Source organism: Narcine bancroftii, chromosome 4, assembly GCF_036971445.1.
Source record: "Narcine bancroftii isolate sNarBan1 chromosome 4, sNarBan1.hap1, whole genome shotgun sequence".
Lineage (NCBI taxonomy): Eukaryota > Metazoa > Chordata > Chondrichthyes > Torpediniformes > Narcinidae > Narcine > Narcine bancroftii.
The window spans coordinates 224691876-224714158 of NC_091472.1; the positions used below are offsets into that span (position 1 = coordinate 224691876).

At 43.1% G+C, this 22283-nt stretch overlaps 1 protein-coding gene across 6 annotated transcripts in view; it reads right to left on the reverse strand.

The window, feature by feature from the left end:
- Positions 1 to 22283, reverse strand: part of trak2 (trafficking protein, kinesin binding 2) — a 175014-nt gene that overhangs the window by 23775 nt on the left and 128956 nt on the right. For all 6 annotated transcript variants that reach the window (XR_011356409.1, XM_069934116.1, XM_069934117.1 and 3 more), the window contains 5 exons: positions 21788 to 21918; positions 21606 to 21680; positions 7676 to 7810; positions 5402 to 5478; positions 4760 to 4939 (listed from right to left, as the gene is read on the reverse strand). Coding sequence is in view for 5 of the 6 variants with exons in the window: in XM_069934116.1 (XP_069790217.1) it covers positions 4760 to 4939; positions 5402 to 5478; positions 7676 to 7810; positions 21606 to 21680; positions 21788 to 21918 (598 nt within the window). In the remaining variant the exon portion in view is untranslated. The remainder of the gene's footprint in view (positions 1 to 4759; positions 4940 to 5401; positions 5479 to 7675; positions 7811 to 21605; positions 21681 to 21787; positions 21919 to 22283) is intronic.

The window sequence follows — 22283 nt, forward strand, 5'->3', positions numbered from 1 at the left end:
ATTGTATTGTCTGTTGAGAAACAGAAACTTCATTTACTGAGCCTGAATCTACAACACAAAATAGTCTTGGAAATTCCATGCCAAAAGTTACATATCCACAGTCAATTAAAATTAAGACTTGAAAACAGCTGGAGAGAAAATAAGTTAACCATCCATCTAAAGTATTCTGAACGGTAATGTACTTTCTTACATTGGATCTTCTGATCCAATATGGGATTCCACATTGTCAAAATAATCCTGAAGTCATCTCAATTACAGGTTTTTTTTTAACAGCAATGTCAGAATTAACTCAGACAATCATCTTTGGATTCAAACAAGTCATCAAGGGGGTGGTACATGAAATTCGTTGCTATAAATGTAAGCAAGTTGTTTTATTCAGAATGTGCTGGAATGGAAACTCACACTGAGTGAATGAATTGCAGAACATTGCATAGATGGAGTTAAGAGAAAGCCAGGGAAGGAACTACATAAGGGAAGAAAGGAATCGGAGCTTGCAGAGAGGTTGAGATGTACTTGAGTGAATTATAAACACCCACAGAAATATTTTCAATGAAGGTGGTGTACAACAGCATAAATAGAAGCGGGAATCCATTTGGTTCTCTGAATGTGCTCTACCATGCAGCAAGACCATCTAATCCTCAAGCTCTGATTCCCTTGAGATGTAAAAATTCTCACCCATTCACCACCCATTATAATACACATATCTAAAGATTCAGAACCCTCTGCATACAGACATTTCTCATCTGCCCTAAATAACCAATCCATTATCCTGAGATTTTATCCAGTTTTTTTTTTACATCTGCCCCATCAACTACCTCAGAATCCTGTAGGACTTGATGCCATCTGCTCTTTCTTCTCAACTTCAGGGAGTAAACTCTAATTTCACATATTTGCCAAACACTACCATCTGCCTCATTCCTAAGTTTTAATCCAGTGAGTTGAAATTGCACTCGTCCAAGGAAACCAAAATTGTATTCAACTGTACATACTTTTTAAAAAATCTTTTATTTATTTTTCTTTTACCCTCACATCTACCTTTGAAAAGATAAACAAGGGGAGAGTGGGCTCCGGCGGCTGCGGGCCATTAAAGAATTGAGGCCCAAGAACTGTGAAACAGCTCCAAGGACCGTGCAGAGCGAGGGATTGTACCTATTTTTTGCAGGGGATGTGGCCTTTCTTCTCATCCAGGATCTTCAACTGTACATACAATAAATTTTGGGACGGCAGGTACCTGTATAGCGCAGTGGTTAATTGCAATGCTATTACAGTACCAGTGATCCTGGTTCAAACCTGGCGCTGTCTTTAAAGAGTTTGCACATTCTCTTTGCATCTGCAAGGGTTTCCTCTGGGTGCTCCAGTTTCTTCGCGCCCTTCAAAAATGTACAGGGGTTGTAGGCTAATTGGGATAGTTGGTAGGCACAGGTATGTCTAAATTTAAAAACTCTAAATGAAGACTCAAAGCTCCATATAATCTCAACAAGACTTGTACATTCAAATCCTCCTTGCAAAAAATACCAGCTTATCATTTGTCTTCCTAATTCCCCGTAAAACAAAAATATTTAATGACCACACATATCAACTCAACATCTCTTAATGTTTGCAATAAATTGCATTCTTAATTCTCCTTTCCAAATGCATAATCTCCCATTTCCCCATATTATATCTTGCAATTTTTGCCCACCTGCATGTATTTGTATTTGAAGACTCCATATCCTGTTCATATCTCGCCTCTCAAGTTAGCCTTGGATAGATTACATTTGGCCTTTTCATTTATTAACATAAACCTTGCCAGGGACAAAAGCCTGATCCATGTGACTTCACACAGGTAACAATTAACCAACTTAAAAATGATTTCTACTCTTGGTTACTATTTGATTAAATTGTTTTTTTAAAATATATTTTATTTATAATTTTTCAAACTCAAACAATGTCAACAATCCACAATAATCTATAATTATATACAAGCTTCACCGTCGAGTCCAATATCCCCCCTCTCTTATCCAAATTAATATACTAAGAGACAAAATTAAATAGACATTATCCTGAAAAGAGAGACAGCAACAATAAATTAGTCTTCATCCTCTATTCCTGTTGCATTTTAGTATCCCTTTACCTTCCAGACATATTAAGGACAAGGACCAAAAAATAAAACAAAATAATTACGTATTAAAAATTCTTATGAAAAAGTAAGAACAAACTCAACAAAAAGACAGAAATCATAGGATTTGTCGGTACCCCACCGCTGGCCTCCAGGTCTTTAAATTTTCGTGACTCAATCTAATTAAGATGGATGGATCTTCACCCTCCAAGGAGGGGGGGTAGACAGGAATGGATCTTTGCACCTATATAAACGCAGGCATGGCTGCCAAATTTTAAGGAAGGTGTTGTATTTCCTCCTTAAGTTATAGGTAATTTTTTCCAGGGAAACACAGCTCTGCATTTCCACATTCCAGCATGCAATGCCTAGATGAGAGTCCAACTTCCAAGTAACCCTAAGCACTTCCTGGCCACTGTCAAAGCAATCAACACAAATTGGATTTGAAATTTGGAAAGCCTCATTGTAAGTCTTATGTCCATGATGTTTTCCAATGGGAACAACTCTGGATCCTGTGGAAATTCTTTATCAAAAGGGCCTTACCTTGGAGCATGACCAGGTTGAATGGACAAAGGTTCCCTTCTCTATGCCGCACCTAAAACACTGATCTGAAATTTCTGGCTTATCCTTGTTCAATTTTATACACCAACTGGTGTATAAAATTATACTGCCTCATTATATTGAGTATTAATAATTGTGGTCATGCTGTCACAACACAGGTCTGACCAGCACCTTTCATCAATCGTTACACCCAAGTCTGACTCCCACCTTTGCCTAAATTTACGAAGACCCGACTTCAGGCTTTCCGCTTGGAGTAAAAAATACATTGCCCCAATAAACTTACATGTGTTCCCCTTTCAAATCAGGGTTTCCATGCTACTGCATTTTTTATTTCACCTAACAAGCTAATATGGTAACTTATTAAATTACTTGTTAAAATCAAAATATAATCATATCCATTGATTCACTCTAATTTACCCAACTAGTTAAATTCTCGTGTAGGACCATATTTGTCCCTTTAAAAAAAAGTCCTTGACTGAAGATAGCAAAAGAATGTCCTGTTTGACAAATTATATTTATTTTTAAGCAGTTCAAATGACGTAAGCTGCCCCCTGCTTGTAACAGTGCTCAATACGCCTGATTCCTTTCTGGCACCAGGTGTCCAGGATTTTGTTATATGGTATTAACCCATTCTGAGTCAGAGGTGTTTTTGAAGACAGCCCCACTTAAAGTCCAATGCATTGATTAATCTTCTTCCACACATAAAGAATATGTTTTAATAAGGGGGTGTCTTTGTTGCTATATAACAATTTAGAGTCCCATTTATAAATAAAGTCTTCTGCTATCTTCTCACCTATCATGTGCAAACCAATTTGTGGATTGAATTGTTTATTGTCATATGTACTGAGATTCAGTGAAAAATTTTGTTTAGGGCATCATCCAGACAAGTCAACCTCTACATAGTACAACAGGTAGTACGATAATAAAAGCAGTGTTACAATAAAACAAAAGTGCAGATTCTAATTTACTCAACTAGTTAAATTCTCAAGTAATCTATGAGATTGAACAAACACGATTGTTCAGCACAACAAATCAAGTTGGCTCTGCCTGGTAATCAAATGACGATGCTTTAAGAGCCCTTTTAATGAGAGATTCCAGCACTTCGTCAACAACTAATTTCAAGGCCCTCTGATCAGAAGCTTCCATTTTTTCTAAAGCTGTGCTACATTTACCAACATCCAGTGCCTCAGAACTACAGCTGAACCTGGTTAATTTGGAATGACCTTCACTGCTATATCTGATAACACTGCAGCCAGGTCCTCAAAAACCTTACAGTTCTAGCTCACTCCAATTTCTGCCACATTTCAATGTCTTGTTGAGAGTGATCAAATATTTGTTTAATGCTTCCCCCACAGCCCTTTTCATTGGCAAGATGGTATTTTGTGATGTAAAGTAAACAAAGGAAACAATTGCTAAGCAGCTTGCCAAATTTATCAGCATATTTATTCACAAACTTGGGAGGTTCAGCATCTAGTTTGCTGATTCACCACTGTCATAAAATTAATTGTGCATTCTCAGCTCCAAGTACTGTAGTTGTAAATATTTGGATTTAATGAGTCCAAAGGGTCCATCAAGATGAATAATTTATAAACCATCCTTACATAATCCTCAATAATCACTTTAATATAAATGCTTACACTGTGTCAAGAATTTTAGATATTTTGAATTTACATGGAATGATGTTTATGCCCCCAAATCCTTTCAGAGATGGGGGCCTTACCCACTTATCCGCACATTCACTACATGTTGATGAACAAGTGCAAAGGACAACGTGCTAAATAAGTAGCATCTCCTGAAAGAAGTAAAATCCATTAAAACGGCCTTTCGAGTTTATCCACACAAACATGATCTAAAATACATTTATTTTATCATATTTCTTTGTAAAAAGTCAAATTAACAAGAACAAAACAACAAAATGCACTTACTCTAAAAACAGCACACATTAAGGTACCATTCCAATTCTATAAATGAAGTTTAACCAACCTTTCAATACAACTTTGAAATAAAATATTCCTCTTGTGTAAATCTTTCCCTTATCTGTCCTGCCCATTAACCCTGGTTGTTAAGTAATGAGAAAAGAATTTATTCACATCTATTACTCACCATTGGGAACTAGCTTCATCTGCTGAGTTATTTGAGCCTTTTGGATCTGGTGGTTTCGTGGTCATGACAATAGATGAGCAACCAGATCCTGGGATAGATCCCAGAGGAGAAGTTAGCACATGTGATTGTATGGTTTCATTGACACTTTTGACCGTACAGAAAATCCGTCTATGTTGGCTCCTAGTGTAATAAAAAAATGAAAAGGAGGAATACATCAATGTATTGACAAATAAGCGATTCAAGGAAGGAGGTAGGAAGAAGAGAGCAACATTAGACAGGTGATGTCAGGAAGCATTTCTTCACAGGAAAGTACATGATAATTTGGAACACCCATTCCCAAATTCTTGTTGATGCCTGGGTCCGATGGAAAAAGCCAAACTGCAAAATTATGTAATGCAAGGATGGTAAGAGACATGGAACCAAGGTGGATAAATGGATAAGATACAGTCAGTCACACACCAAGTGTGAAACAGTACAGGCAGATAGGCCAACCCCCACATCCTGTGCTGGGAGTCAAGATGAAGGGAAGAATTATTCCCTCTAATTTATTCTGATGATGAATTGCTTGGTTCAGAAAGGTTTTATTTTGAAGAAACAGCAGGATGACAATCTGTTCACAGCAGCTGTAACATTTCCATTTACCTTTGATCTCGAATGGTAGAATCTTCCAGATTTAGCTCCCTGCGCATGCTTCCCTCAATCTCAGCAGCCAAGGAATTCTAAAAAGATATTTTATAATCAGTTTCCAAAACTTAATATATGTAAATATGCATGCAAGTTCACCACCAATATCATTATTCTGCAACAAAGCTCTCTGATGCTTGAGTAAATCAAAGCCTTCACAATGATGGAGAGGGGCTGTGGGATGGCAACTGCAATTAATTTGGTAAAATATTGAACTGATAATTCACAACTGCAATTGCATGTTTACCAAAATATTTGGGATTGCCCTCTTTAGAAAGTATGAAGCTTTCTATGATAATATACCTTGGAACCTCCTCTATTCATTGGCTCCTAGTGCAGAAATGCTTCAATTTTAAATATTCTTGTTCGAGTTTTTTTGATTTCCTCCACAAGCATCCACATTTTAAAGTGCAAATGTTGACAGCACCACATTCAAATGAAAATGCCCTGTTCTTAGGAATTTCCTTCTGAAAGATGTATGCCTCTCTCACATCCCATGGTCATCAATGCCTTGGACAGCTCCCCCATTATTTCCTTCCATGTCTCAATGTCAGATAATTCAATGTATTAAAGACACAAATGCAAGTTGTTGTAATTATCAGCCCCCGCTTATCAGATCTCAAGCCCAGTATCATTAATGACCACCATTTAACTCTAACAAAAACCTTCATAATTTTGAATACATCTGGTAAATATTTCCTTCAAATTCTATGATCTAAAGCAAGCAATCACAGACTCTCCAGACTTCTCATGAAATGAAAACTAAAATGATAAATCACTCTAATGAATCTCTGCTTCCGCTTTACCACGAGAAAGAGTAGCACAGTGGGGCACCAGGTAAAGCTGATGCCTCACAGGTCTAAAGTCCTGGGTTTAATCCTGAAACAGGTACTGGCTGTGCAAAGTTTACACATTCACTCTGCAGCCTCGTGGGTTTCCTCTGGGTGCTCATGTTTCTTCCTCCATCCTGAAGCCTGCTGGTGGTCAGTTAATTGGCACTGTAAATTACCCCTGATGTGCAGATAAGTGACAGGAGAATTGGGAATAGCTCATGGGTGTGTGAGAGAGGATGGGCTCCTGGGAAATAAGTGACAGCACTGGATTGATGAAATTGTCTGGCACCAGGCATGTCTTAATGGGCTGAATGGCCTCCTATATTAAGTGCAAGAGGAAAAGGAAATTGAGAGAATAATGGTGGTGTTTGAAAGTTGGAAGCAGTTTGTCCAGTCCCCTCTTTGAACACCTTAATGGTTTGGCGCCAATGGAATTTCCATGGCTGGCAGTTATTCCCAATTGTCCCTGGAAACATGAGATGTAGCTTTTTAATTGACTGTATGCATAAGGTATTTATTAAAACAGTTGTTTTTAACTTTTAATCACCCACAGAAAACCATAAATATTCCAGATGGCATAGCTGTTAGCGCAATGCTATTACATTGCCAGCGATCGGGACGGGGTTCAAATCCCGTGCTATCTGTAATAAGCTTGTACATCGTCCCCATGTATGCATGGGGTTTTCCCGGGAGCTCCGGGATCTTCCCACTGTTTGAAATGCACCGGGAATGTAGGTTAATTGGATGTAAATTTAATTTTTTTAAAAATTTAGACATGCAACACATTACCAGGCTATTTTGGCTCACGAGTGCTTGCTGCCCAATTTACACCCACTTGAGCTACAAACCTTGGTACGTTTCGAATGGTGGAAGAAAACCGGAGCCCCAAGGGAAAACCCACACAGAAATAGGGAGAACGTACAAACTCCTTACAGACAGAGTGGGATTCAAACCCCAGTTCCAGTCGCTGGTGCTGTAAAGGCGTTGTGCTAACCACTACACCAACCATGCCACCTTAAATTAGGTGACACAGTCTCATGGGACGAAATGGCCTGTTACCGTTCTGTATGTCTACATTTTTTTAAATTAAAATTTGCTTACAGAAGAACACCTGTGAAAAGCCCAAATGCCACCAGTTGCTGGTCAGCTCATCTCTTCCCAAATCACTAATGGGATTTTTGTTTTGATGGGAAAAAAAATTGTTGAAAATTTTTACATTTATTTTACATATTAGCTGTTTATTACATCAGTAATATTTGTTTTTCCCTGCTGCCACAGACCACCTATAGCAAGCCCACTGACTACAGGTTGAGAAATACTGCTCCAGGCTCTTCAGTGTTGGTATGTGAAAGAATGGGATTCAATATTTTGCAGAAAACATGATATTAAGTCTCCATACCATAGGGAAGATGCTGCCAGCTTGGGGCTGGTTCAGTAAGCATGATGTTGACTTGCTCCGCAATTCTTTTACTTCCTCCTGTGATTCATGTAACATTCCCAAACATTCAACATTATGACCCTGCAGTTCCAGCAGCTGCAGTGAAAAAGACAATTAGAATAGAAGATTATCTAACTCCGGGTGGCCAAACTTTTTTGGTTGTTGACCACATACAGAAAAATAGTCACAGGCCAAACAGTATTAAGCCTACCAGTTTTCCACCACTTACACTGGAAGAAAGATTTTTACACCAGAAAACTGTGCCATCAAAAATTCATTTTTTTGTCAAAATAACTGCCATAATGTCTACAACACTTCTGAACAATTTAACTGTTGACATCATAGTAGTTTATTAATGTTCTCACATATTACAGTAGGCATTTCTATATCTCTGCTCTTAAATTTAATTTAAATTAACACAATAAAACTCTTTAAAACTCATTTAAAAAGTGTAAAAACAGAGGGTGTAAAATAAGAACAGGAGAAAAGATCAATAAAGGGACAAGGCAGTCCCCAATATTCTTCCACAACTCTCAGTGAATACAGTTCATGGTGTAAGTGTCCACCTTTAATAATGATGACGCAATGTATAAATCTGTAGATAGAGATTTGAGATTTCAGGTATATTGTCAGAGTACATACACAGCATCACATACAACCCAGAGATTCGTTTTCCTGTAGGTGAGACAGAATTACCACTTATTGGTAGTGCAAAAAAAGGTACACAATGTACACATGTAAACAAATAAAAAATGTAAACAAACTGACCGTGCAATAAAGAGAGAATTTAAAGAAAATAATGTCCACAAAATAAGAGTCTGTGACGCTCTGAGGAGCTGAAGTAATGGTCGCACCCCTTTAAGGGCAGTATGAGCTCAGTCACCTGGTGCATTTTGATGTCATAATCGCTGCCCAGAGCACGCGTTGGAAGGGATGCTGGAGTCAAGAAGAAACCCCTGATGACGCCATCTCCTAAAGGCTGCCCTGCCATGTGGAGATACAAGCGGGGCCGGTTCGCCATTAGGCTGTGCGCCACCGCACAACACACCCCCCCCCACACCAGAACCGGCTATGTGTCCTGTCACTTGGGCACCCGGCCCCGCCGTTTGGGCATGGCCGCCTGGATCGGTTGAGATAAGTCGAGGTGGGCGGCTTTCAAGTGGTCCACGGTAAACAATTCCTCCCTTCCCCCACGTCCAAAGTAAAAGTTCCGCCCGATCGCCGGAGAACGTTATACGGCCCCTCGTAATGCCACTGCAGTGATGCTCTCTGTGGTCCCCTTCTGACAAAGATGAATTGCGCCACATCAAGTTCTTTAGGCCAATGAGACGGTCGGGTGCCGTGGTGTGACGGGGGTGGTGGAGTCAGGTTGCCCAGGCGTTTACGGAGGTCAGCGACCCGCTCACCTTTGCTGTGCGTGGCCTCCGCTTATGGGCTGAAGAATTCCCCTGGCAGGGAGAGTGGTGCGCTATAGACCATTTTAGCTGATGAGGCTTGCAGGTCCTCCTTGGGCGACATTCTGATTCCGAGGAGGACCCAGGGCAACTCGTCTACCCAGTTGGGGCCGGAAAGCCTGGCCATCAGGACGGACTTTAAGTGGTGATGAAACGTCTCTACCAACCCGTTAGACTGCGGGTGGTAGGCCGTGGTTTGGTGCAGTGTTAACCCTAAAAGCCTCGCCAGCTGTGACCATAGGGTGGAGGTAAATTGAGCGCCCCTGTCACTCGTAATATGTGCTGGCACGCTGAAATGAGTGATCCATTGGCCGACCAGGGCTCTAGCGCACATCTCTGCCGATGCTCCATGGATCGGGATGGCTTCCGGCCACCTGGTAGCTCTGTCCACTATGGTGAACAGGTACTGCGACTTCCTGGACACCGGCAAGGGACCCACAACGTCTACATGGATATGTTGGAACCTTCGCGGTGCCGGGTCGAAATGTTGGACAGGGTCCTGCGTGTGCCTGTGAATTTTGGAGGTCTGGCATCAGACGCAGTTGCGGGCTAGTGCCGCAACCTCCTTCTTGAGGCTGTGCCAGACAAATTGCTGAGCCACCAATACGGACGGTAGTCTTGACTGAGGGGTGAGCGAGATTGTGGATGGAACTGACGACCCTAGCCCTCTGTGGAACTACCAGGCGCGGTGAGCCGGTTGAGGTATCGCAGAGCAGCAGCTGGGCAGAACTGGGGGGGCAGATATCCTCAAGCTGGAGCCCTGATACTGCGGTGCGGAGAGCCTGGGTTTTGGCATTACACTGTTGGGCCTGTGCGTAGTCGAGACCGGGAGCTAGTGTGCTGATGGCTGGGCGGGAGAGCACGTCAACGACTACATTATCCTCACCCGCCCTGTGCTGGATGTCCGTTGTGAATTCCAAGACGTAAGACAGGTGGCGCTGTTGCCTGGCTGACCACGGGTCCTTGACCATCGATAGTGCTTGGGTGAGGGGCTTATGGTTGGTAAAAACGGTAAAAATCCTGCCCTCTAGGAAATATCAAAAATGGCAGTTGACCAGGAACAGCTCCAGGAGCTCCTGCTGTATTTAAGTTCGGGAGGCCGCAACTGCCTGCTGAAAAAGGCTGAGCGCCACTGTCTGTCCAGCCACTGCTCGAGTACCCCTCCGACCGCCGTGGCAGAAGCATCAACCGATAGTGCTGTGTGTGCTTCCAGGCGTGGGTGCACTAACAAAGTCACCTCAGCGAGGGCCCACTTCGTCGCTGCGAAAGCCTCGTTTGCCTCCCCCACCAGGCCAAGGTCTTTTCCTTTGTCGCTATCAGCGCAAACAGAGGGCTCATGATGCGGGCGGCGTTGAAGATGAATCAATGGTAAAAATTCACCATCCCCACAAATTCCTGTCCCCCTTTGAGGGAGGAGGGCTTGGGGAAACTTTGCATGGCTGCCACCTTCTCCGGTGCCGGAGCTGCCCCAGACGCTGTGATGGTGTGCCCCAGGAACTGCAAAGTTTGTTTCCCAAACTGGCATTTATTTGGCCTTGTTGACCGTGAGGCCAAATTCTGCCAGCCGGGCGAACAGGGTACGGAGATGGGCCTTGTGCTCTTCGCGAATGCGGCTAGCTACCAGGATGTTGTCTAGGTAGATAAAGACAAAGTCCAAATTCCTATCCACTGTGTCCATGAGGCGCTGGAATGTTCAGGTGGCATTCTTCAGGCCGAATGGCATGCGGAGAAACTCGAACAGGCTGAAGGGGGTTATTATGGCGGTCTTTCCAACATCCTTGGAGTGGACCGGGATCTGATGGTATCCACGCACCAGATCGACCTATGAAAAGAACCGCGCGCCGTGGAGGTTGGCCGCAAAGTCTTGTATATGGGGGACTGGGTACCTGTCTGGAGTCGTGGTGTCATTCAGCCATCTGTAGTCTCGCAGGGCCTCCAACCTACCAATGATTTTAGGACCATGTGTAGCGGCACCGACCAAGTGCTGTTCAATCGCCGAATGATGCCCAACTCCTGAAGTCTGGAGAATTCCTCCTTGGCTTGCTTCAGTTTCTCCAGCGGCTGCTGTCTAGCCTTGGTGTGGATCGGGGGGCCTTGTCTCCACACAAGGATGGAATACTCTGTGTCGAGGGGAGGCGATGTCGAAGCGAGGCTCCAGGATGACAGGGAACTCACTGAGAATCCCGGCTAATTCGTCTTCGGCGGTGGTGACTAAGGCGATCTCCGACCTGGCGTCGTCTGCCATGTCCAGGCGCACTGAGCTGAAGGTGCAGACATTGAGCAGCCTCCTGCCCCTCACATCCACCAACAGGCCGTGAGCCCTTAGGAAGTCAGCCCCCAACAGCGCCGTGCTCATCGAGGCCAGGATGAACCTCCAAGTGAACTTCTCTTCTCCAATCTGTATCTGTGCCCTACGAGTGCCAAAGGTTTTGATTGTAGAGCCATTGGCAGTCCGCAGGGTTGGACTGGGGGCTTGGAGTTCGTGTTTCCAGCGCTGTGGGAGGGAAAGGACACTTAACTCAACCCGTTTCGACTAGGAACCGGTGACCTGTGGATCTGTCTTGGATGTAAAGGAGGCTGTTCACGTGGCCAACTGTCGCAGCCATCGACAACGGTTGGCCTGGCCATTTCCTTGGTAATCGCAGGGCTGGTGGCACTTGTGTGCTTTAGCCCCCCCCAGTGCTGATGGTAGAAGCACCACCATGACTGGACTTCTTCAGGCTTGCCCTTGGGGGAATCTTGCTGATGATGGGGCGCCAGCTTGGAGACATGGCTGAATGCTGCCTCATTCTCCTGCTTAGCTCGCCAGAGGGCATCCGCCCGGGTTGCTGCCTTGCGGGGGTCGGAAAAGTCCTCTTCAGACAGATGGAGCTGAATGTCCTCTGGCATCGGTTCTAGAAAGATAGGTATGAAGAGGAAGCACAGCTCGTGATCCTCTGCCAAGGCCATCATCTCGTCTAATTGTAAGAGTCTGGACACACACTGCTGGGGTGAGAGGCCAAACTTTCCCAGGAGCAGATTCTTGAGGGCTGTGTACTTTTCGGTTGCTGCTGGCCGATCGATGATATCGTCAACCCTCGCCGCCGTGCCCTGATCGAGGGCGCCCATGACCTGGTCAAACTTGGTGGTAGATAAATTGGGGCAACATACAAACACTTTAAAACAGATCTTATTTAAAATACTGGAGCTCTGCCCCATGCTAGACATGTTGGGGCCAACAGTCTTTGCAGAAGATCTGGAGAGTGCCCAAGTAACTTCACTAATGGATTGTTGTTTACAAAAAGGCAACAGATGAAAGTGCTTGTCAGAGCCAAATATTGTCTGGAAGGGAACTTGATATTCCAAGAGGGTCATGTGGTTTTGCAAGCAGAGAGAGTCAAACAGGCTTTCTCTCTCACACAGAGAGAGAGAGAGAGAGAGAGAGAGAGAGTGAGAGAGAGAGGGAGAGAGAGAGATATCTGTTCCACAGTGTTTCAGTCAGCAGGAGCAACTGGGACTGGAACAGGACAACCTGGCAAGCTTGTGGAAAACGCCATTTGGAAGATGTGTTGATAGTGCTTAGTTCAGCCTGGTCAAAGCCCTTGTGGTTCATGCAAGAGGAGAGGACTGGCTGTCTAATGTTTCACTTGGAATAAGAGAAACAAGAAGGAACTCTGTGCTGACCTGAAAGAAAAAGGTTATCATCTCGAGAACCCTGAGGGGGCAAGTTTCTTCAGCAAGACACTGAAGTGGCTGGGTGTCCAGTGTACAACAAATCTCTCTCTGAAAACCGACAAGAACCTTCCTGAGCAGTAACCATTTACCTTTCAAGCACCAAAGCCTGGTGAACTTCATAAATGTTAAATTCTGTGGACAGTATAAGAATTGCCTGCGACCAGTGAACTTGGAGGAATAAGAAGTGAAATTGGACTGTGAATCAAAGAACCTTTCTGAACTTACACACATATTACATACATGTGCGCTTAGAATTAGAAGGGGGTTATGTTAGGTTAGTTAAGTCAATAGTGATAAGTTAATGTGTGATTCTGTTTTCATGTTTAAAGATAATTAAAAACAACTTTTGTTTAAGTAACCATTTGTCTTGGTGAATATCTATTGCTGCTGGGTTTTGGGGTCCTCTAGGCTCGTAACACTACGTGATACAGAAAATCTGAAATTATCTTTGAATTCATCTTGAAATTGTCTATTATAATCCCCAATTTCTTTTCAGAAATCAAACCTTTTGAAAAAATGTTGTCTAGTGTTATCAACCATTCTATAGTTTTCCATCAATATACACCATAACCCAAAACATTCTCAGCTAATAAATGTTCACATTAATCTACTTCACCGACAAGTAAGTTATGTTCCAAGCTGCATCAGATTTGGCTCACTCTTCAGAGACATGGAGCACAACATCTAGACTAGCGTGGTCAGGGAGCACAAGTTCTCATCTGGCAAAGGTACAATCTTTTATGCAAGACAAATAATTTTACTCAAATGAATGCAAAAGCAGACAAAAAAAAAATCCATGTAGAGCAGAGAACCTCTTCTCAGGGAGTTAAACAAGAAAATCTGCAGATGCTGGGGTTGGGTGCAATACACAAAAGTGCTGGAGAAACTTAGCAGGTAATGCAAGATCTATTGGAAGAAAGGCAACCAATGTCTTTCATCTCTTTCTCCTGGGATGTCAGGCCTACCTTTTTTTTAAACCATTGTTCAACATCACTAAGTTTCCCGGTTGTGTTGGAGCTTGTGTGCGTGAACCATCATGCCTCCTGGTACTTCAAAAGTATTAGTAGGCCCTTTCAAATTGCCTTTTAAAATGGGGTTAACCAGGCAATTTATTAGGTTGAAGACCCAGGTACAGGGTTATTTGAAAGGGCTGACAAGCCCAGTCAAAATCCACCTGGGTCCAAGACCTACTTTGAAGGTGGGTCAGGGAACCCAGTAAAGCTACTTGGGTGTCCTCCTCTGCCTATTTGAAAGGGAGATGGCTCACCTGGTTACTCTAGAACTTTAAACAGAAAGGGAACAGAAAGAACACAGGGAACAGAGATTCTCACCACATCATTGCAGGGGCAGGATCCCCCTTAAAATGCTGGGTTGGCAATTTAACAAGTAGGTTAGGCTCCTATTTGAAAGGTGGAGGAGGCACATACGACCCAGTAATCCCACCCAGGTCCCAGGAGGGCTACCCGGATGCTGCAATTTGAAAGTGCCTACTGACTCTAAAGCATTTGGTTATTCATCCAGAGGTGGTGCAGATCTAATATGCTTCTATTCCCTTAAATCATCATCAATCCAAGGAAATTTCATGTAGAAAGTCTAAAATACAGATGCCTAACCTTTTATCTGGAACACCTGCCACTGTTTAGTCTTCTGGATTTTAGAATCTTCTTAAAATGGCAGACCCTTTAAGCAAATGTGCGGTTTCAAAAGTGCGCAAAAATCATATGAAACGGGGCCACAGGGTGTTAAATTAATTTAGATTTTAAAAAATAGAAGATCATAATATCACTTTGAAGTAAAACTTCAAAATAAAACTTGCACAAACATTGCAGACATCTCAAACAGTGGCCGTTTCCACACCATAGGCAAGCGATGACCTTACTTTGTGCTGAAGAAATTCCCAGGAATTCAGTACCTCCCGGGCCTTTCACACCGCGGTCTAAATACCCGGGTATTGGCAATTTAGGAGGGGTGCCGCCCCTAACCGATAACACATTACACACTCACAAAAGTAAGAGTAAGTTCACCCCCCCCCCATCCATCAGCCAGTTGTCTGCCTGCTCACTCCCTCCTTCACCCCCAGTCCCCCCACCCCCGCACGCTTTGGCACGTCACAACAGCGGCACAATGCAGGATGAATGGCTGACTTTGTTTCCCATAATCCCTCATGCTGCTGGAACTGCTCTGGAATATCCAGCTGCATGAGAAATTATGATTAACAAGGATGGCCATTCATCCCGCATTGTGTACCTGTCGTGACGTGCTGAAGCAGCAGTCATAATCTCATGCTCACTGATAAATGAATGTTGTTCCATCCCACTAATTAAATGATTGGATATTTCACCCATATCAACAATCACCTGTGCTCACAATGTCTTCATCCTCCACTACTCTCCTCAGGCTTATCAGTAGGCAACGCTATTTCATCAATTTCCCCATCACTCAAGGAATGTACAACAGATGCATCATTGTCAATGTTCAGCACTTCTTCAATGTCATCTGTCTCTAACGTGTTTACATTTTGTGCTGCAACACTTTTGGTGCAGGCAATGAGGTTAGCGATCATCCTCCTCTCATTACTGACACGAAAACCTTCAGAGTCTTCATCTGTAGGCTCATTTTCACTCAACATTGTTGATGGCCAAAGTCTATGCCAAGCATGTTTTAATGTTGCTTCAGTTGCATTTTTCCATGCATTAGCAAATGCATAAATTGCATCCTTTAGAGTGAAAGTTTTCAAGAAGTCTTTAATGCTCTCGCCTTTGTTGACTGCATCGAGCACGTAGTTCCGAAAAAAGTCCTTGTAGTTGCTCTTCATTGAGCGTAAAATTAAGACTGTATTAACAATGTTAGAGTACCACTCTCCCCACCGCCGCTGCTCTCGGCTTCCTGCTGCCCGGGTCTCGGGTCGCCGCTGCAGGCACCACGCACTCTCCCTCCGCTCGCCTGGGCCTCACCTCCTTTGAAAAAGACCACAGAGCCCGCCTCACTGACAAAAGACAAAGGAGGAAAAACCCAACACCCAACCCCAACCAATCAATTTTCCCTTGCAACCACTGCAACCGTGCCTGCCTGTCCCGCATCAGACTTGCCAGTCACCAACAAGCCTGCAGCAGACGTGGTCATACCCCTCCATAAATCTTCGTCCACGAAGCCAAGCCAAAGAAGAAGAAGAAAGAACAATGTAACATTAGGGGGAAGGTAAATGCCGAACACATTATTTCTCAAAAGAACTTCAGCAGGGAGATGCACAGAGCAATTGTCTAGGAACAATAAAATTTTGCAGTTTTCTTCCAGGCCAGCCTCTGCACAATGTGTGCCTGCAACTGGTACAAAGTGGTTTTTAAATCAATCAACAAAAATTTTTTACGTTACCTATTGGCAAAATAATGCACAGTTAATCTTGTTACACCTTTAAAGCAGTGAGGATGTTGCCTTCTTCCAGGCACTGTTTACCTTAACCTGTGTGTGCCTGCAGTGTTTGCCAACCCAAGAACAGTCACCTTATCCTTAGTGTCCTTGAAACCTGATGGTGCTTTAACATCTGCAGTTGTTGAGGTCTTTTTAGGAAGGTAACGCCAGTAGAGCTGTCTCATCTGCATTGTAAATTTCCTCTGGGCTAAGGTTTTGATCATGTATCATTTCGGAAAATTCATTAACATAACGTTCAGCTGCATCATAATGTCACCACATATTTTATATCGCGACACTTTTTTAAAAAAACCTTTATTTATTGAACAAAATTAAAAACACAGATATAGCTTAAAGTGTAATAATAATGCAAAATGTTCTCTACATACCCCCCTCCCCTTCCCTCCCTCCCAACCTCCCCCCTACAATCTACCCCAAAAAAATGCAATAATAAGAATGGAGCTAAATTACATATTTATCAGTAATTTAATGCTGAGGACGGAGCCATTCCCATCTAACAAACATCATACTTCCAAACCTACATATTCCAAATATGGATTCCACATTTTAATAAAGAAGGAATAATTATTACACAAATTATGTTATCTTCTCCAAAGGTATAGAAATTCTCAATTCAGTATGCCACCTTTGAATATTTAATTCAATATCATTCTTAAATTTTTGCAGCCAACCATGTGAATATTCACACTTATCCTCAAGATTCAGTTCTTTGAGGAATTTTCAAGCTTGTTTCATTACAAACAGATCAGTCAGTGGCATGTGTTCACTTCTTCGTTGTCTCACCCACTCAATAAGTACTCGGTCAGTATCTATTTTTTTTGCCCTATGGAAAATTTTCCTTTTATTCATCAGTCTGTGGTCATCACTCTGCAAAAGTTCAAAAATTGTTCTGTTTCCTCAAATCATATATGGTGGACAATCCCACACCATAATCTTCCGTTAGACAACACACAGGTACGTCACTATCAAGCTTCCGCAATAATGATGAGTAAAACAAAGCATATTGTAAATAATAACAACACTCAATTTCAAACAAATATAAATGAAGTAAATTGATAAAAAATAATGAATAATAATAATAATTTTTTAAAAAGTTTCTCAAGTGAGCTTACTCTCCTTCCATGGTTCTTCCAACAATGAGAATGACCTCCTCATCTGCTTGGATATTATAACATATGATGTCATAGTAACTATGGTAACGACAAATCTTTCTTAAAGGGAAAGTCATAAAACAACCACAAATCATAAACACAAGGTTTTAACCTTTACACCCACCATCAAGAACATCTAAGGGAATGCTGCTGTCAGAGAGCAGCAGCAATCGTCAAGGATCCATGTCACCCAGCTGCTGCCATTTGGAAAGAGGTATAGGTGCCACAGGACTCATGCCACCAGGTTCAGGAACAGCTGCTACCCACTGCCGTCAGACTCCTCAACAACAAATTCCAACAGGAACTTGTTTACGGATTCCTTTGCGTTTCATTCATTTTGTTTTCTTTCTGTATTGCAGTTTGTTTACATTTCTTTATGTGTGTACGAAGAGTACAGTTTTTTTAACACTACCAATAAGTGATAATTCTGCCTTGCCCACAGGAAAAAGAATTTTAGGGTTGTATGCGATGTCATGTATGTATTCTGACAAAATATCTGAAATATAAAACAAAATATAAAAGCTCTAAAGGTTTCAAACACATACTCTCATATCCAATTTTTGTTTTCTCCTTTGGCACATCAGAATGCTCTACCACACAGTGCTAATTCCTTGCTGCACTCTTTATACACTAATCCAAACAGTGGTCCAAACACAACAAGGAGGACAGTGGTTCACACAAGTACTCGGCATCAAGTTTCCACCAACACCAGAAAATGATGTGGGAGAGCAGCAAATAGTTCAATAATTCTAGACCCTTGGTACATTTTTCACCTTCAAAAACAGGCATTTGCACAAGGCTCACCCTCCTTGCTACTGTATTCTGCAATGCCAAGAACCCAACACGAATCCTTGGTGCTCCACTGGGAATGAATCTCCCACAGGTCTATGAGGAGAATACCCATATTGGCACAGTGTGGAGCACTTTTGGGCACTTGCAACACCAGCTCCATGTGTTGATCTGCCTGCTATAGTTTCCCTTTTTGCCATCTGCTGGACATTATGGGAGTTGTTGCCTTCCCTTCTCAGTTGGGCTTGTTCACATGAAGAAACGTCCAGCAAGGGGAGATCGGTGCAACCAAACTCAGTCACAGAGCAATTTGTTGCTGGATTCCTAACACAAAGAGGGGAGTAGTTCACGCAAGTAATTGGCATCAAGTTTTCATCAACTCCAAATGAAGCTGTTGTAGGGTGGCAAATACTTGGCACAACAGTGCTATCTGTAACTTGTTTCTTCTTCTTTGGCTTGGCTTCGCGGACGAAGATTTATGGAGGGGTAATGTCCACGTCAGCTGCAGGCTCGTTTGTGGCTGACAAGTCCGATGTGGGACAGGCAGACACGGTTGCAGCGGTTGCAAGGGAAAATTGGTTGGTTGGGGTTGGGTGTTGGGTTTTTCCTCCTTTGTCTTTTGTCAGTGAGGTGGGCTCTGCGGTCTTCTTCAAAGGAGGTTGCTGCCCGCCGAACTGTGAGGCGCCAAGATGCATGGTTTGAGGCGATATCAGCCCACTGGCGGTGGTCAATGTGGCAGACACCAAGAGATTTCTTTAGGCAGTCCTTGTACCTCTTCTTTGGTGCACCTCTGTCTCGGTGGCCAGTGGAGAGCTCGCCATATAACACGATCTTGGGAAGGCAATGGTCCTCCATTCTGGAGACGTGACCTACCCAGCGCAGTTGGATCTTCAGCAGCGTGGATTCGATGCTGTCGGCCTCTGCCATCTCGAGTACTTCGATGTTGGAGATGAAATCGCTCCAATGAATGTTGAGAATGGAGCGGAGACAACGCTGGTGAAAGCGTTCTAGGAGCCATAGGTGATGCCGGTAGAGGACCCATGATTCGGAGCCGAACATGAGTGTGGGTATGACAATGGCTCTGATTACGCTAATCTTTGTGAGGTTTTTCAGTTGGTTGTTTTTCCAGACTCTTTTGTGTAGTCTTCCAAAAGCGCTATTTGCCTTGGCAAGTCTCTTGTTTATCTCGTTGTCGATCCTTGCATCCGATGAAATGGTGCAGCCGAGATAGGTAAACTGGTTGACCGTTTTGAGTTTTGTGTGCCCGATGGAGATGTGGGGGGGCTGGTAGTCATGGTGGGGAGCTGGCTGATGGAGGACCTCAGTTTTCTTCAGGCTGACTTCCACGCCAAACATTTTGGGAGTTTCCGCAAAACAGGACGTCAAGCTCTGAAGAGCTGGCTCTGAATAGGCAACTAAAGCGGCATCGTCTGCAAAGAGTAGTTCACGGACAAGTTGCTCTTGTATCTTGGTGTGAGCTTGCAGGCGCCTCAATTGAAGAGACTGCCATCCGTGCGGTACTGGATGTAAACAGCGTCTTCATTGTTGAGGTCTTTCATGGCTTGGTTCAGCATCATGCTGAAGAAGATTGAAAAGAGGGTTGGTGCGAGAACGCAGCCTTGCTTCACGCCATTGTTAATGGAGAAGGGTTCAGAGAGCTCATTGCTGTATCTGACCCGACCTTGTTGGTTTTCGTGCAGTTGGATAACCACGTTGAGGAACTTTGGGGGGCATCCGAGGCACTCTAGTATTTGCCAAAGCCCTTTCCTACTCACGGTGTCGAAGGCTTTGGTGAGGTCAACAAAGGTGATGTAGAGTCCTTTGTTTTGTTCTCTGCACTTTTCTTGGAGCTGTCTGAGGGCAAAGACCACGTCAGTAGTTCCTCTGTTTGCGCGAAAGCCGCATTGTGATTCTGGGAGAACATTTTCGGCGACACTAGGTATTATTCTATTTAGGAGAATCCTAGCGAAGATTTTGCCTGTAATGGAGAGCAGCGTGATTCCCCTGTAGTTTGAGCAGTCTGATTTCTCGCCTTTGTTTTTGTCCAGGGTGATGATGATGGCATCACGAAGGTCCTGAGGCAGCTTTCCTTGGTCCCAGCAGAGCTTGAAAAACTCATGCAGTTTGGCATGCAGAGTTTTGCCGCCAGCCTTCCAGACCTCTGGGGGGATTCCATCCATACCTGCTGCTTTGCCACTTTTCAGTTGTTCAATTGCCTATATGTCTCTTCCTGGGTGAGGACCTCATCCAGCTCTAGCCTTAAGGGCTGTTGAGGGAGCTGGAGCAGGGCGGATTCTTGGACTGAGCGGTTGGCACTGAAAAGAGATTGGAAGTGTTCTGACCATCGGTTGAGGATGGAGATCTTGTCGCTGAGGAGGACTTTGCCGTCTGAGCTGCGCATCGGGCTTTGGACTTGGGGTGAGGGGCCGTACACAGCCTTTAGAGCCTCGTAAAAACCCCTGAAGTCGCCAATGTCTGCCTAACTTGTTTCTACACAATGCTATAATGACCACTTTTAACGCTGTTCCATTTGTCCACTTGTTTAAGGAAATGAGTGCTAAGTATGGGACCAGATTCATGCAGAAGCTGGTGAACTGATGCGTGACCAGTTGGCGACATGTAACCCACTATTGGGATAAAAGATATCCTTTCACAAATTGCACAGAATGCTGAGCCCAGGCTTTTTTGCCCCCTAGTTCATCTTATCTGATCAGCATCTTCTTTTCTTCACCAAATCTAGTCTTCCTTTAAAAGATATTTAAAATATTGATCTCAACGACTCCATCTAAAAGTTCTGCATTCTCACAACTCTCTGGATTAAATTATCCTGAATTCCTGATTGAATTTATTCATATTCCTGTAGCCTAGTTTTAAACTACCACATGTTCTCTGTCTGCTCCATTGCATCACTTTCTCAAGGCACCTAATGTCTTTCAACTTTCTTATTTCTAGACTAAGTGCATAAACTTGTTTCATCTTTCCTGATAACTACACCCCCAAAACTGATCTTGAATTTCCATATCTATTACATAAAAATCATGAAAACTGTTCATAACTATGCATAAAACAAATATAATTCTAAAAGGGTTCAAAGATATGTAAAACTTTAACCTTATACTGGTATTTCAGTTGAAGTTGTGATAGGAACAGATATTACTACTCTCTATCAATGCTTGCTGAAAGCAAAATACAAAACCAGAAAATGCTAGAAACAGTCACATAGCATCGATGGAAGGAGAAACAGAGTTTGCATTTCAGATCAATGACCAGAACATTCATTCTGTTCTCTTTTCACTCAGTTTGTTTGTGGAGAACTAATTTAATGACTAATTCTGGAACAGGACAAGTACTCACCTCTGTTGTAAGCTGTCTCTGAGCATCTTTAGATGCCTTCAGATGTTGCTTCAGTTCTTCTTTCTCAATGGCACACTAAGAAAAGAAACATGAATACCTATGACTTCTTTTTAAAACTTAGAGTAGGCTGGATTCAACACCAGCCTTGCTGCCAGCTCATAATGCGGAATTTTTGCACTTGCCTCTTTGACTTTAAATTGAAGCTCCACGATTTGACCAAGTAGGTTGGTAATCTCCTCCTGGTGACGAGCAATGTCATCATTCTTTCTGGAGAGATCATCTGCCAGATTCGAAATGTGCACATTTGCTTCCCCTTCAAAAAGAAAAGGATTACCGGGCAAGATGAATTGACGAGTTGAAAGCAGTAAATGCTACAAATTCAGCACATTATATGTCATTTGACATTACAAGAATTATTATGCATTATCAGGTTGATATTATGCATTATTAGGTTGCCTTTTACAAACAAGAGTCCCCTTGAATGTTAAGGTCTCTCAAATTTCCTTGCAACTTAAATATAAATGGCTGGTGTAATTTATCAATCCTTCATGCTGTATCAAAATGGAACACTCTGTCCAACAGCAGCAGGGAAATGGCCCTGCTACATGTGTCACGAGAAATCAATCTGTCATTACCTTCCAAGAGGAACAGTGAATGCCCATTACACATTGGCCTCGC